Source organism: Etheostoma cragini, chromosome 10, assembly GCF_013103735.1.
Source record: "Etheostoma cragini isolate CJK2018 chromosome 10, CSU_Ecrag_1.0, whole genome shotgun sequence".
In the NCBI taxonomy this organism is placed as follows: domain Eukaryota; kingdom Metazoa; phylum Chordata; class Actinopteri; order Perciformes; family Percidae; genus Etheostoma; species Etheostoma cragini.
Window position 1 is genome coordinate 6,261,888 of NC_048416.1, and position 16,778 is coordinate 6,278,665.

Below are 16,778 nucleotides of genomic sequence, written 5' to 3' on the forward strand. Positions count from 1 at the left end.
GTTTCCTATAGCCAACAAGGAAGACGGTCACTTGGTAAACACATGTGCCAAAAAAACGGAAAAATATCAGGAAAATGGCCGAATCCTATCTCTCATTTTCTGCTTGCCGGAAATGGTACACTTTTTTGGCATTTTGAGGCCTATGCTTGACAGGACAACATGATAGGGGAGAGAGAGGGGGAATGACGTGCGGCAAAGGGCCGCAGGTCGGAGCCAAACCCGGGGCTGCTGCGTTGAGGAGCAAAGGTCTGTACATGGGCGCCAGCTCTACCAACTAAGCAATCTGGGCGTCTGCAATTTGTACATTTTAAGGTTCAAGTTATGTTAAGTTAAAATGTATAGAGCCTTACATGGTCTCCAGTCCCTGCCAAGTGGATACATACTGGTCTGTTCTTCTGCCACCTCTTAGGAACTATAAACTGGAACCTGAAACAACACAAACACTGAGGACTCAATTGGATAGTACAAAAAACAAAAACACCATGAGTGATGACCACTTATAACTTATTTGGCTGTGTGAAACTCAATAGGCAAAGCTAGATGTGGCTGGAGTTAGTGATTTATGTTTTTATGATTAATTTAAAAGGAACAATGCACACTACATTTACTGCACCATAACTTACTATAAATGTTGATCTTGATTGACAAACACTATGTGATTAAAGGCGGCATTATGAAATAAGATACCTCATTATTTGGTGGGAGAAATGGTGTAGATTAACACTAGAAACACATTTGAAAATAAAACTTCTAGAAATAAATCAAATCACGTGCAATAAACTCTGCTACAGGGCAAAGAAACAGGAAATTTCTATTTCATGTGGTTTCAAATATTTATTGAATACTTTCCCAATTCCATTGTAATATTGCATTATTCTATCGTAGGATTTAAATCATGTCTTATTTATTTATTTATTTATTTTAATATTGAACCCTTGGGTAGTCCATACTGATCTACCACGTTGCCTTGACTGTGCTACTACTTACAATGTACCCCATTGCTTTCTTTGTCACTAAACCACCATCACCATAGATGGCACCTTAGACATGGAACAATATAAAGACCTGACATTCAATTTTTCCATCAACCTTTCCTTGCACTCCATTCATGCGCCTATTCCTTGCTTGAAGTTCTTTGATTTGAATTCTCTTTATTAGATTAACTACATTAATTTGCTTTGATTTTAAAGTAACATTGGGTGAAATTGTTATTTTTTGGTATGTGATACCCCAAGATATTCAGTTAATACAGCTTTCATAAATATAGACAGCTGTCCACTTGCATTTGTTGTGATTGTATTACACATGATCATAAAATAGCAAGTCAACAACTTTGCTAATGTGGCACATATCATATACAAATTTATAAAATCATCTGTTGCCACCACTGGTGGATTGTATATATTACACCTGGTCCTTACTGTCCTCCAGTAATTAAACCCCCTTCGAATAACAGGACCATCACCATGGCACTAGGATATTATTGTGTGGAATAAAGTGATTTAACACAAAGCTCAACACCTAGAGAGTTCCAACACATTCTTGCACTAGCATATAGCCTTCTGTGACGTCACCCTCCACAAGCAATCTAACGTTAGCCCAGCATGGATACAGTCTATGCATTCAACATGTCATCCAAATACACCTAAAATGTCACAACACAGCCTGGTTATATAGTTCTTGTGTTTTATTAACCTTAATTCTGTTTGTCTAGTCCAGGGGTCGGCAACCTTTACCACTCAAAGAGCCATTTGGACCCGTTTCACACAGTAAAGAAAGCACTGGGAGACACAAGACCCTTTTGAAATTTTAAATGAAATAACACTGTATGTAACGTTTTTTTTTGCCTTTGTGCTATTTATAAACAAACTATACTGTGTTACATTTATGAAATCAATGAATGAAGGACTGCAGAGAAAATAAAATATAATTTCTGCATGCATCAAAACATTTTTAACTCCGGAAAAAAACAAAAAACGTTGGGTTAAAAGGTTTAGTAAAATAGGGCTAGCACTGTCAACTTGGCTCAAATGGCAAAACCTCCAGAGCTCCTCCGGGGAAAGGACACACAGGGCTGCGCGTCCATTACCCTGAAGAGCTGTGTTCAGGTGTTCAAGTGCGCTGTCATGTCCACGAGACGTGGAGCTTTCTCAGCCACTCTGGCTGTTCCCAGCTCGTCCAGTAACGAACGGAACTGACGGGGATTTAAACCTTTCGCCACTAATTTGCTCAGAATCTGAATGACCATATTCCTTAATTCTGTGCATTCCGGAGGAAATGTTTGAGCACACAGGTCTTCTTGGTGCAGGATGCAGTGAAAAGTCAGCAACTTACTGTCCGGCGACTTCTGCAGGAGTCACAAAGCCGTTGTGCGCGCCAGTCATACTCGGTGGCCGGTCTGTACCACTGACACGGGGGGGGGGGGGGGGGGGGGGGGGGGGGGGGGGGGGGGGGGGGGGTGTTTCCTCTTGCCCTTAAACAATTCAAGACAGCCTAGACATTTGGCCTTTTATCAACTGAATAATTTCTTCTTGTGGCCCAGTCGAGTTTACATACCGGCAGAACAGCGCAATTTGTTCAATATCACCTTAGTCTTTAGATTCATCACAGGCAATTGAGGAGGCCACAGCTGACTTGATGTCTTTAATTTGCTGTACAAACTAAAATAAAATACATTTTACATAAATATTCATTAAGTATTTTTTAAAAGCTGAGCCGCATCAGAGGGATCACAGAGCCGCATGCGGCTCCGGAGCTGCAGGTTGCCAACCCCTGGTCTAGTCTATACATTATTATGTATATTGATGAAGTAGCTATCCCTTGCTAATGCTAACGTTAGCTAATTTATGTAAAAAAGTATTAGCTAACTAACGTTATTGCAAAGATATAGTTTAATTTTAAATACATTTTAAAAATAAATAAGGATATGCTAGTGTTACCAGGCACAGTGTAAACACATGACAGCACTTCACAAGTTTTACAATACCTCTCTGGTTTGTAAAAAAAATAACAAAAAACAGAATCAAAGTTTAAAAAAACATATAACCAATATATGAATTTATAACCAAACTATTCAAAATTCTTACATGTGGCTATAGTGTGACATGTAGGTATTGCTGTTCAGTCTCCTATTATAAGACTCCACAGTGCTGCGAGGAACGTTTAGATGACGTCTTGGTTGCATAAACCGTATGTTATGCTCCGGATCCAAGGAGTTTAAAACATGGCTGAGGCTCGCCTTTGGAAATAACCGTGAGGCGTACAACTCAGTGTGTCTGAAGGCCAATGCCTTTCTTGCCAACTCTACTCACCACTACTGAAGCTACTACAAAGGCCTGGCAGTAGAATGAACCAAAAATTCATGTGTGTGTGTGTGTGTGTGTGTGTGTGAGTGTTAGTGTGTATGTGTGTGTCTGAAGTATGTTGCGTTGATACAGACAAAGCCGGTTGTGCTATTTTACAATAAATGTATATTAAATTTAAGTTAAAGTGTTTTGCTGATGTAACCGGTTAGAACTCAAAGTAGTGATAAAGTCTTAAAATGTATGGAAAGGAAGGGTCCAGTAGGTATTACATCTATCTTTAGGATAACTGCATAAGCCTTAGCACTGCATGTTGCTGTCTTTGAACTTGTAGACTCAACTTTATTGTCAATGTGCACTCTAATCTGATCTAAGAAGAAGGAAATGGACGACGTTATGTTCTATACCTGGCTTTGACAGCCTCTGGCGGCAGGATTCCAGGAACCAAATGCTCCAGAGGAGAAATGAAGAAACCATCGTGGATCTTACAGTCAGCGTGCTCCTCTGTCTGAACTCAAAGGCACACATATTCAAACATATTTGTGAGAATACAAAAAATTATTGTAGAGAGCAATGAAGGGAGAACATATTCAGTACCTTGTTTATGTAAACTGGATAGTCCTTAGGCACCAGGGACCTGCACCTCTCTCTGTCTCCAATGATCTTACGGAACTCAAAGATTCTGCAAAACACAAACATGGGGGGGGACATATCAGTTGAACATCTGTACAGTTCCATCAAATGAATCACTGATTCCACAACAGTATCTGAACTGTCTGCACAATGTGATCTCAAATCTATACCATGATGAATTTACAGAATTAGTTTGATGTTGACTAGGGCTGGGACGATTTATTGACATCATCGATTGAGTCAACACAAATAATTTCACGGGAGAGCTGGTCAATGACCTGAAAAGAGCTGGGACCACCGTTTCCAAGGTTACTGTTGGTAATACACTAAGAAGTCATGGTTTGAAATCACGCATGGCACGGAAGGTTCCCCTGCTTAAACCAGCACATGTCAAGGCCCGTCTTAAGTTTGCCAATGACCATTTGGATGATCCAGAGGAGTCATGGGGGAAAGTCATGTGGTCAAATGAGACCAAAATATTACTTTTTGGTCATAATTCCACTAACCGTGTTTGGAGGAAGAAGAATCCCAAGAACACCATCCCTACTGTGAAGCATGGGGGTGGTAGCATCATGCTTTGGGGGTGTTTTTCTGCACGTGGGACAGGGTGACTGCACTGTATTAAGGAGAGGATTACCGGGGCCATGTATTGCGAGATTTTGGGGAACAACCTCCTTCCCTCAATAAGAGCATTCAAGATGGGTTGAGGCTCGGTCTTCCAACATGACAATGACCCAAAGCACACAGCCAGGATAACCAAGGAGTGGCTCTGTAAGAAGCATGGCAAGGTTCTGATGTGGCCTAGCCAGTCTCCAGACCTAAACCCAGTAGAGAATATTTGGAGGGAGCTCAAACTCTGTGTTTCTCAGTGACAGCCCTGAAACCTGACTGAACTAGAGAAGATCTGTGTGGAGGAGTGGGCCAAAATCCCTTCTGCAGTGTGTGCAAACCTGGTGAAAAACTACGGGAAATGTTTGACCTCTGTAATTGCAAACAAAGGCTACTGTACCAAATATTAACATTGACTTTCTCAGGTGTTCAAATACTTATTTGCAGCTGTATCATACAAATAAATAGTTTTAAAAATCATACATTGTGATTTTATTTTTTGATTATGTCTCTCACAGTGGACTTGCACCTACAATGACAATTTCAGACGCCTCCCTGATTTCTAAGTGGGAGAACTTGCAAAATGGCAGGGTTTTCAAATACTTATTTTCCTCACTGTACTTATTTTCCTCACTGCACGCACCGCCGCCTTTGGAAACCTGAGACCTGACAGCGTCATGGATTGTTCTCAATCATAATCCGGAAAGACAAGGTGATGTCACTCTTAAGGTTTTAAATGCCCAGACTCATCTGACCTTGCCCCAACAATCAGTACCATGGGTTCCTCTAAGCAGTTGTCTAGAAAACTGAAACTGTAAATAGTTGACGCTCACAAAGCAGGAGAAGGCTATAAGAAGATAGCAAAGGTTTTTTTGATGCCAATATCCTCTGTTCAGAATGTAATTTAGAAATGGCAGTCATCAGGAAGAGGGGAAGTTGAAGCAAGATCTGGAAGACCAAGAAAAATATCAGACAGAACAGCCAGAAAAGACAGAACAGCCAGAAAAGCAAGTCCAAACCCACGTTTGACTGACGCAGACCTGGAGTTGTGGTACACCATTCCACTATAGAGAGATACTTGTACAAATATGGTCTTCATGGAAGAGTCATCAGAAGAAAACATGTACGTACTCACCACAAAAATCTGCTTTTGAAGTTTGCTAATGAACATATGGTCAAGCCTGATGCATTGTGGGAACAAGTTCTGTGGACAGATGAGGTTCAAATAGAACTTTTTGGCCGGAATGAGCAAAAGTAAGTTTGGAGAAGAAAGTGCATATAGTTCAATAAAAAGAACCTCTGTCCAACTACTAAACATGGGGGGGGATCAATCATGCTTTGGGGTTATATTGCAGCCAGTGGCACAGGGAACATTTCACAAGTAGAAGGTAAAATGGATTCAATAAAATTTCAGCAAATTTTGGACGCTAACTTGATGCTGTCTGTGAAAAAGCTTAAATTAAAGAGAGGATGCTTCTACAAATGAATTATGATCCTAAACACAACTCAAAATCCCTGGTGGATTAAATCGAGAGGCGTAAACTGAAGGTTTTGCCATGGCCTTCACAATTTCCTGACCCCAACATAATTGAAAATCTATGGACAGAACTTAAAAGAGCAGTGTGTGACAAACAGCCCAGACATATCAAAGAACTGGAAGACTTTTGGAAGGAAGAATGGGCGAAGATACCTCAAACAAGAATTGAAAGACTATTGGCTGGGTACAATAAGCATTTCCAAGTTGTAATACTTGCCATAGGGGGGGGTTGCAAGATATAAACTCTGCAGGGTGCCCAAACTTTTGCAGACGCTTAGAAGAACCCATAGTGCTGATTGTTGGGGCAAGGTTAGATGATCTGGGCATACAAAACCTTAGGAGTGACATCACCTGGTCTTCCCGTATGATGATTAAGAATAATCCATGACGCTGTCAGGTCTCAGCTTTCCAAAGGGGGCGGTGCATGCTATAAACTCTGCACGGTGCCCAAACCTTTGCAGACGCCATTTTTTAGTTTTCTGTTAGTTTGAAAGTGTAAATGATGGAAATAAAAATCTAACTTTTTGTGACATATTATTCGAATGTCTAATATGTCACTTGATGCCATTTGGAGAATTTTTTCCATCTTTTTTTGGCTTCTTTAAGCAACATTAATACAAATTTTTACCTGGGGTGCCCAAACTTTAGAGCCCCACTGTATCTGTTCATACATGGATTCTCTCTTTTTTGGATGGTGTATACATGGAACTATCTGCGGCTCACATTAATGGAGCTCCAGGACAGACTTGGACACTTGGCTCAGCATTGCTGAGTCATCGAAATGTATGCAGTGAATTTGTGTTAGTTTTTACATCTGTTCTTTTTCTAACTTCGTTCGGTATTTCACTATGGGGATCGCCTCGGCGTGACCAACTATGACAATGACACCACGTCTGTCTGTGACAGACAGGTCGAACTGTGCTGGGGCCACGTCCCCTCATATTATCACAGTCGACCGGCTCCTTACAAATCATTCTCGCTTTCTTCCCGTGAAGAAACTATACTAAGCTCCCTCAGCGCTTCTAGGCTAGTTTGGTTGGTTATCTGCTTAACAGTTCACAGACGGACCGTTAAGGACGAACGCAGTTTTCCCTACCCAGTCTGGATTTGCTGAGTAAGTACTTTGATTGAAGTTTTTACCTTGTAATTACACAGTTAAAGCAGTGTCCGCGTCACGGCGAACTGTCTTTTTCTGCCGGCTAGCCGGTATTTGCTTATCGGCTGCTAGCGGTGTAACTTTTGTACCCTTCGGCTAACGCGTTACGGCGAGCGTCCCTGGGTGTTTGGTTGGCATTTACTTGGTAACCGAACAGAGTATCTGGAGTGAGCTAACGTGTTACGGCGGGCTAACTCTTTCGGTACAGGGTTAAAGTTAGCGCGGGCTAAACCCCAGGTGTTACTTTATCCGACAGGCTAACGTGTTACGACGCGCCTGCAAGGGCTGTATATTTACGCCGTTTCTTCCCCCTTTCCAGTATGTCCTCAGCAGCGGCCCCCGCCAAAGGGCCTGAGCCAAAGGCGAGCGAGGCTGTATCCCGCCCGTGCCCCGCGTCGTGTGGGGCATCCATATCGGGCAGGGACCCTTACCCAATGTGTATTGCCTGCATGGGCGCTAAACACGCTCAGTAGGCGCTGGCTGACCCCCAGTCGTGCGCCCACTGCGCAGCTATGTCAGAGAAAATACTGGAAAGACGGCTGAGAGTGGCCGTGGCTAACAGTCAGGACCCATGTCTGTCGGGAGCCACCCCTAAGGCCACAAGCAGCACCCATCAGCCGCGAGCTACAGCTAGCTGGGCGGACATGATGGACGAGGAATCCCCGGTCATGCCTCCACTTTTCGAGGACCTCCTCAAAGTGGACCCGGGCGGTGAGGACACGGATGGTGATGCAATCTCCGATCTCCTCGACATGGATGGCATGGAGGACGAGGAGGAAGACTCCACATTCCCCATTCCACAGTCAAGGCCGCCTAGTGCATCTGATACTGCTCCCCCAGCAGACAGTAACTTGTACGAGGTCTGTAAACGGGCAGCGGCAAAATTGGGGATACAATGGGCCCAGGACCCCGAGGGGGCGGTGAGAGACCTGTACGATGGCAAGAGTCTCCCACCAACCTAGCCATCGGGGAAACAGCTTCTGCCGGCTGTGCCTGCCTGTATGAAGGAGATGAGTCGGTACTGGTCTAGCCCTTTTAAGAGTAGGCTCCCAACCAAGGGCTGCTCTAAGCTTGAGATCTTTGGGATGGGGGAACAGGGGCTGGCCGAACCCCCAGCGGTGGAGCCTTCAGTGGCTCATCACCTTCACCCAAACCGCCGCTCTCTCTCAGCCTCCCACAGCATTCCTCTGCCTAACAAGACAGAGCGGCTCACTGCCTCCATGTTTCAGAGGATGTACAGTTATGCAGCGCAAGCAGTCTGCTACCTCAATGCAATGACACTGCTGGCTGCGTACCAGGCGGAAATCTTGGAGGACATGGGACGCCAGCTGGACTCAGGAGCCCCTAACCCGGTTCTCTGGGACAAAATCTGTGTGGTGAATGACCTGGTGCTGCGCTGCTCACGGGGTGCCGTGCAGGGCTGCGGCCGTGTGAAGGGGCTCGCAGTCGCAGGTGAGAGGGCCTTGTGGCTTAACCTCTCGGGCCTGAGTGACACACAGAAGGCGGCAGTCATGGACGCAACATATGACCTCACTAAAGGTCTGTTTGGTCCAGCTCTGGAGAAGATGAGAGAGGCCAGCACCCTCAGAAAACAGGCGGGTGAAGCCTTCAACCTCTGCCTGCCCCGGAGGCACACACCCCGTCCCCAGCAGGGACAGAGAGGTAGCTTTACTGCGCCAGCAGCAAAGATGGCACGCGGGGCTACAAGGCCACAGAGGCAGGCCACTGGTCCACAGACTAGCCAGCAGTCTTGGTCAGACAACTCCAAGCCATGGGGGAAACACTCTGAATGGCAACAAGAATCGCCAGTCCCGCGAAGGGAAAAAGAAGCGGCCATCCTAACCCCCCTGGCTTCTCCCTCCACCCCTCCTACAAAAAAAGGGGAAGGTTGGAGAGGTAGAGCAAAGCCCCAAGGTTTGTGGTTCAGGGGCCCTGGTGTTGCACAGTTCTTCAGGGGACCCCTCTCAGTTTCTCTCCCTCCTCTGCCCCTGAGGAGGAGAGTCAGGGGCAGACGTTCTTAAAGTGTCACCAAGCACTTTTACCATGTTCAAAAGAGAAACAAATAAAGCATGCATTTTCGCATCCAGGTGCAAAGCCAAGGGCGAAATGCTTCCCCCCAAACAAAATAAAAATAACACCCATGACAAACCTGAGCCATCAGGTCCCTGCAGGGGGAGCTCTCGCTCTTCCCATGGGACAACGCACCCTCCTGGCCAGGGAGGTGACGTCACTGCAATGCGACTACTGTCAGAGCAGACAGATGGCGCGCATGCGCATTTCACTCATGGGTTCTGTCCACTGTTTCTCAGGGCTACAGGCTACAGTTTGCTATGAAACCACGCAGATTCAACGGTGTGTTAGTTTCAATGGCAAAAGGGGATGCGGCACAAGTCCTGCAGGACGAGAGAACATCCCTATTAAACAAACAAGCGATCAGAGCTGTGCCGGACGAGGAAACACATCAGGGGTTTTACTCCTGCTATTTCCTCATTCCCAAGAAAGGGAGCTCGTTGCTTCGCCCGATTTTAGATCTCTGTGTGTTAAACAGACATCTACGAAAATACACATTCAGGATGTTAACACAAAAAGTGCTCTGTCGTTCAATCCGACCGGGGGATTGGTTTGTAACGATAGATCTTTCAGATGCAAATTTCCACATCGCAATTTATCCCCCACACAGGAAATTTCTCAGGTTTGCGTATCAGGGCAGAGCCTACGAACACCAAGCCATCCCATTTGGGCTGTCATTATCGCCGAGGGTGTTCACCAGGTGTGTGGAGGCGGCGCTGTCTCCGTTGAGGAACAGTGGTATCAGAATATTTTCGTACATAGACGATTATCTGGTCTGCTTCCACTCTCGGGAGCAGGCTGCCAGAGATTCCATTACGGTGATAACTCATCTCAGGGATTTGGGGTTCAACATAAACTGGGCGAAGAGCCGAGTAGAACCCACGCAATGTACGGAGTATTTGGGTCTCAAAATAGACTCCCTCTCTTATCGCGTCACGCTGTCGGAGGGGAAACTAGCGTCTCTGGGGCCTCTCCCTTTTTCAGCTGAGCAAAGCCCTGCCGTTCAGACTATGCCTTTGCCTGCTCAGCCTGATGGCGTCAGTAGTGTCTGTTGTACATTTGGGGCTGTTGATGATGAGAGATTTTCAGCGTTGGGTGGCAGCATTACACATGTGCCCACGCAGTCACCTCAACCGAAGGGTGATGATAACGCTGGCGTGCATAGCAGCCCTCCACCCGTGGAGAGACACAGTGACTCTCGCATCAGGTGTCCCGCTTGGGGCGGTGTCAACCAGGGTAACAATGACAACGGACGCGTCCCTGTCAGGATGGGGAGCAACGTTGTTGGGGAGGACAGTAAATGGCACATGGAGCCGGAGATTAGCCCAGGCTCACATAAATGTCTTGGAGCTTATGGCAGCGTTTCTGGCTCTGAAACATTTCCTGCACTTTCTCCAGGGTCGTCATGTTATGGTGAAAACAGACAATTCCACAGTGGTTGCATACATCAACCGCTAGGGCGGCACTCGCTCACTACAGCTACACAAGTTAGCTCGCAGATTGATTTTGTGGAGCAGCCTGAGACTGCTGTCTCTTCGAGCAACACACATGCCAGGCGTTTTGAACAGGGGTGCACATCTCCTGTCACAGGGAAATCCTCTGTACGGAGAGTGGACTCTCCAACCACAAGTGGTGGAACAAGTCTGGCGGTCAGGCAGCCGTAGATCTCTTCGCCTCGCAAGAAAACACACAGTGCCCAATGTTCTTCTCCCTGTCATATACTCCCCCCACATACATGCACCGCGGGGTGTGGATGCTCTAGCTCACCCGTGGCCAAACGTGCTACTCTATGCATTCCCCCCCCTCAGTCTTATCTCTCCCACTCTGGCGAGGGTGAGAGAGCAGGGCCTGTCGCTAATCTTGATAGCGCCGCGGTGGCCATCCAAGCACTGGTTGGTGGAGATAATACAGCTTCTGGTGGGAGAACCATGGCCTCTCCCCATACGCAGAGACCTTCTCTCCCAAGCGGGCGGGGAAATTTACCACCCCCACCCGGGCCGCGTAGCGCTCTGGGCTTGGCCCGTGAGAGGTGTAACCTGAATGCATCAGGCCTGCCAGAACGAGTCATTGACACCATTCAGAGTCCACAATTAAGGTGTACTTGGCTGCTGTCTCAGCCTGCCACAGGGGTTTTGGGGATAAGCCCGCAGGGCAAAATCCCTTAGTTTGTCGTTTCATGAAAGGAGCACGCCGCAAGCTCCCAGTTTCCAAGCCCCTGGTTCCTCTATGGGACTTGTCGGTTGTGTTGGACGCCCTCTCTCATCACCCATTTGGGCCTATGGAGGCAGTGGGGATGAAGTTTGTCTCTTTTAAAACAGCTTTTCTCTTGGCTTTAACCACTGCAAAGCGAGTGAGTGACTTACAGGCTTGGTCTGTTCAGCCAATCTGCCTCCAGTTTGCCCCAGGGCTCTCTAGAGTCTGTTTGCGGCCAAACCCAGTGTTGTGCCTAAGGTGGTGGAGTCAGCCTACAGGTGCTCCTCAGTGGAGCTCTTGGCTTTCCACCCACCTCCGTTCTGCTCAGAAGAGGAGAGAAGGCTTCACATGCTGTGCCCTGTCCAGGCCCTGCACATGTATGTGAGTCGGACGGCTGTATTCAGGAGAGCTGATCAGCTGTTCGTATCCCGGGCTACACCCCACAAGGGTAAGCCGCTGTCCCGCCAGAGGCTGTCCCACTGGATTGTGGAGGCCATATCATTGGCCTATGAGTGTAAAGGTTTGCAGGCCCCTCGGGGTCTGAGAGCTCATTCAACGAGAGGCATGGCCACTTCATGGGCCCTTTTCAGGGGTGTTTCAGTGGCAGAAATTTGTGAAAAATCAGTGGCGTGGCCCCAGCACAGTTCGACCTCTCTGTCACAGACAGACGTGGTGTCATTGGAGCTTCCATAGTTGGTCACGCCGAGGCGATTCCCATAGTGAAACACCTCACTCTGTTATCAAAGAACCAGGGTTATGTTAAATACCCTAAAGTTTTCTTCTGTTTGCATGTGTGGTTTGTCCTGTCTGTCTGTCTGTTTGTTTATGTGTATATTTGTTAATGTCTGTTTTCTGCATGAATTATTTGTAAATTGTGGACGTCACTCTTTCTGTTTCGTACTTTTTGTGTGCCCCCCCCCTTGAAATCAACTTAACAGGGCCAATAGTAATTGTTACCTCTTCTAATGTGCATCTTTGTTGCCATTTTAAAAAATATTCTGAAAGAAAATATTAGGTCCTTTAGTCTTTTTAGGGTTCTGTCTGGCCGCACAATTGTGTTATGTTAACAGTGACTGACAAAGCACTTGTTGATGTAGAATTGCTTGTGCTCAAAGCTTTTTTTGTCAGTGCAGTCCATTAGATTTTAAGAGCACAATAATAAATCCAAGAAAAAAAGATGTTTGACTTGGCCATTGAAGAGCGCTATAAGACATAATTTGAGACATAAAACAATGCATGTGTATTGGTTAATATAAAGCTATAAGCTTAACGTAGCAGTACATTGTGTGTACAGTTTAGTAGACACCCAGTCCAATTTCCACATGGTGATTGAAAGGGAAGTTTTGCTAATGCCAAATTTTGAAAATGCTTTGATAAACACTGGCCCTAGAGGAGCCTACAGACCAGAGCCAGGACATGCTGGTTGGAAGACATCTTCCAGCTGCCTAGGAAGCTCCTCCAGGAAGAGTTGGAAGAAGTTGCTCCCATGACAAGCTTCTTTACGGTTCAGATATTTCTAACAGTATTTGGTTTTGTTCTGTTTTTCCATACCTTTTGAGGTCTTCAGGCTTCCCCCATCCCCCAATGAAGAGTTTGGTGAGGAGCAGCCTTCTGTAAAATACATCAAGTCGGCTCACACCCATGGACCAGCACCTGGCATCTACACAGAGAGACAGACAAAACAAGACAAGACAATGACTGGGCCAAGTTAAAAGTGTTTGGTGTAAAATGTGAGCTTTCTATACAGTGAGGAAAATAAGTATTTGAACACCCTGCTATTTTGCAAGTTCTCCCAGTTAGAAATCATGGAGGGGTCTCAAATTGTAATCGTAAGTACATGCCCACTGTGAGAGACCTAGTCAAAAAAAAAAATCCAGAAATAACAATGTATGAATTTTAAACTATTAATTTGTATGATACAGCTACAAATAAGTATTTGAACACCTATCTATAAGATAAGATTCTGACCCTCAAAGACCTGTTAGTCTTCCTTCAAAATATCCACCTCCACTCCATTTATTATCCTTAATTAGATGCACCTGTTTGAGGTCATTAGCTGCATACAGACACCTGTCCACCCCATACAATCAGTAAGATAGACAGTGGACATGCACCTACAATGACAATTTCAGACCCCTCCATGATTTCTAAGTGGGAGAACTTGCAAAATAGTAGGGTATTCAAATACTTATTTTCCTCACTGTAAAACTGTAATGTACTGTATTATAGACTATGTCCTACCACAAAAGCACAAGGAACTGTTACAAATGACCTTTTGTATTGTATCTTTTAAGTTATGGAAGACAAGATACTGCATGGTCTTTCAACAGACTATTATAAACAATGATGACGTGTGGAAACAGGTGATCACTGAAATAGAGAAAAAGAACTTTAAACCACAAACGACTCCTTCCTCGGAATATTTTGACTTTGTGATATACTATACAGCACTTTATGAAAGACTTTTCTGCACCTCACGAAAGACTCTTTGCACTGGATGCACTTTTCTTGCTTATTGTGCACTGGTCCGTTCATTAGTTAATTTTGTTATTGTTTTTTTCTCTCTCTCGTATGATATGAAGCCTGCTGTAATAACCTGGATTTTCTAAAAAAACTAATAAAGCTCTATTTAAAAAAAGAAATATCAGAAGGTGAATTTGCCAGTGATTTTTCCTGTTTACTGTAACATTAGCATAGTTGCTTATTGTAACTATTTGGTTGGACTTTGTGATATCCCACTATGGGGTGGGAGATCAGAGTCCAGCTGTGACAGTGTCTCACTGTGCCATGGCAGTTGCTATGGTGTTCCCGAGTGTGGAACAAGGATGAGCTGGTGCCACTAGAATGGCCTGTAAGCCTCTACTCTCTAAGCGTAGTTCGCCATTTTAAAGCTACGAAGTACTGACCTGCCGGTAGCATTCCATTGACCGCCATTCACTTTAACGTCACTTTGACAGCAAATAACTTTACATCTGAAGTGTTTAAAGACTATTTGTCCATTATTTATTGCTAAAGAAACACAACAATGTATAAAAGCACAATTACCTTGTATCTCACGTTATGGCTCTGGAGTAGAAATCTTTGTAAAAATAGGTTAATGATTGTGTCATAACCAAGCCACTTGCTGTTGCATGAATTGACAAATCGCCATATTGCCAGGAGAAGCTCGCACACAGTTTCAACTTACATTAGCTGTTTAGGTTTAATTACTAATGTTAACAAGCATTTTAGTTAGCAATAATTATCCTGTGCCTATGTTATCTCCTAACATATAGCAACGCTTTCCATCTCTGCAAGATTTGGAATGTTGAGATTTCTCTTGGCACAACTACCAGAAGACTTACAACTTTCAGACAAGTTGCTCACGTCACAGCTACGGTATGTCGTCAAGCTCAGGCTGCACAGTAACGCTCAGCATTCACTGGAAAAGTGCTTCTAATATCCTTCACTGGTCTCTGTCCAGCGCAACGGGATCTGTTGGTCCATTTCTTTAACTGTCTATGTTTAAACCCAACAGGAAATCCGCCATTTTGATATGAATCTTGTCTTTGTCAATTTCTACATGTTGTATTTTAACAAACTCCATTTCATCCGATCAACTTTAAATGTGGTCGGTGCAATCTTAAGATGTGAATGATGAAAAGTTTTCATCATAGGTCATGGCCGTGGCAGTGTGGCCAGTATTTCACAATCGAAACAGAAAAAGGGTGTAACTTGAGTGTACGAAACTTTTCAGGATTACAGTCCAACTCTGACGATATCTACAGGCCGATATTGGTAGCGCCAATATCGACATAGCGCCCCGTAGTGGTCGACTACAGGAAATACACCTGGTACCCTATGAAAAAACAACATCCGATTTACATGAAACTAAGTGACCTAGCTAAGCAAAAAAAAAAAAAAAAAAATCAACCTTTCTTTTGCACCTTACAAAAAAGTCTAATGTGAAAATGTAAGTCCATGCTTCAGTATGAAACTGCCATCCTTTGACACAACAGTGTGTGTCACAAATGTAGTATCACACTTACTACTTTTAACGTATTGTTTAGTGTGGACTTTACACCCTAACTTAAGACAGAAGATAACAGAGATAGCTAGTGCAACGTGCTACTGGTTCCTAAAGTTACAGCTTTACAGCGGCGGGTGTAACGCGAAAAACATGATCTCGCCTCGCGATCAAACTCACGCGATTAAAGCGTCTCCAAGCCAATGAATGTCATTAGCACATATTAATTCTGAGACAGGCTATAAAACTTTTTTGCAAGCTGTCCGAAGTTGAATATGTTGAGCTTATTAAATGAGCTAACTTAGCCTTTATCATTTATGTTTTCAGGCAACCTAGACACAAAGTTAGCAGAAACGGTAACGTTACCTCAGACTGTACACAGACGTTTAATATCCTTGTTGCAGATTTCTTGGCACTGCTAGCTAGCTAGTTAGTTAACAGCTAACTGTACTGGCTACTGGGAACTGTCCTTGGAGAAGAACCAAAGTATTGATCCTATGCAACAGGGCGGATATTTTTTGACGATATCCGCCCTGCGTAGCTGCCCTTTCTTTAATTAGGCTCGTTCGAGATGAGCCAGGTCTGTGCAGAATCGATCACCGGCGATCGGCGCCCGTTGCATGCCGGTTAGATTTCTGTCGGACTTGATCCCGACTTGCTCTGACGTCATGCACACGTGGGCAACGGGAATCTCACGAGAGCAAGGCGGCCGCAGTTCTGAGATGCAGGCGGCGCAGTTGCTTTTCACCAACTGCAAGAGCCAGGCGGACCCAGAGCATGCTGGGAAACGCCGGCTTCTCAGCTGATTTAACACCTGATTGGTTTAAACCATGATGACGATTTATATAAACTTTTTATTGTTTTTGAATCGGAGGGATTATAATTGCTTATTGTCTGACTTAAAGACTTAGTATGTACAAAACACGAGTTGTGTGGCTGATAGTGACGTTTAGAAGTCAGAGAAACTAAATCTGATCAGATCACAGATCATCTACAGTGAGTTGTTCATTAAAATCAGCAAGAGATCTCATGTAGAGCACTTTGACCAGCTACTCTTTCATAATCAAAACAACTAGAGACTGTGTTCAAGCTGGTATGTGGGTCTGATTATATTTTATTAAATTGGGATCGCACCACAGTGTTTATGTCACTTCCTGTCCAGTCTGAAGGCGTCTGGAATCGGATGGAAACTGTCCGACCATAGACCGTTAAAATAAGTGGACAGAGCATCCGGTTTCGAAAAGTGCAACCACTGCGGAAGTAACTTAAACC

The 16,778-nt window shown here is 44.8% G+C and overlaps 1 protein-coding gene across 6 annotated transcripts in view; it reads right to left on the reverse strand.

The window, feature by feature from the left end:
• Positions 1 to 16,062, reverse strand: part of abhd18 (abhydrolase domain containing 18) — a 28,298-nt gene extending 12,236 nt beyond the window's left edge. For 5 of the 6 annotated variants that reach the window (XR_004658147.1, XM_034883066.1, XM_034883067.1 and 2 more), the window contains exons 1-5: positions 15,873 to 16,062; positions 13,052 to 13,160; positions 3,900 to 3,984; positions 3,710 to 3,810; positions 351 to 426 (exon numbers count right to left, since the gene is read on the reverse strand). Coding sequence is in view for 5 of the 6 variants with exons in the window: in XM_034883066.1 (XP_034738957.1) it covers positions 351 to 426; positions 3,710 to 3,810; positions 3,900 to 3,984; positions 13,052 to 13,143 (354 nt within the window). In the remaining variant the exon portion in view is untranslated. The remainder of the gene's footprint in view (positions 1 to 350; positions 427 to 3,709; positions 3,811 to 3,899; positions 3,985 to 13,051; positions 13,161 to 15,872) is intronic. The other variant, XM_034883068.1, reaches the window with a different exon arrangement.
• Between the last annotated feature and the right edge of the window lie 716 nt (positions 16,063 to 16,778).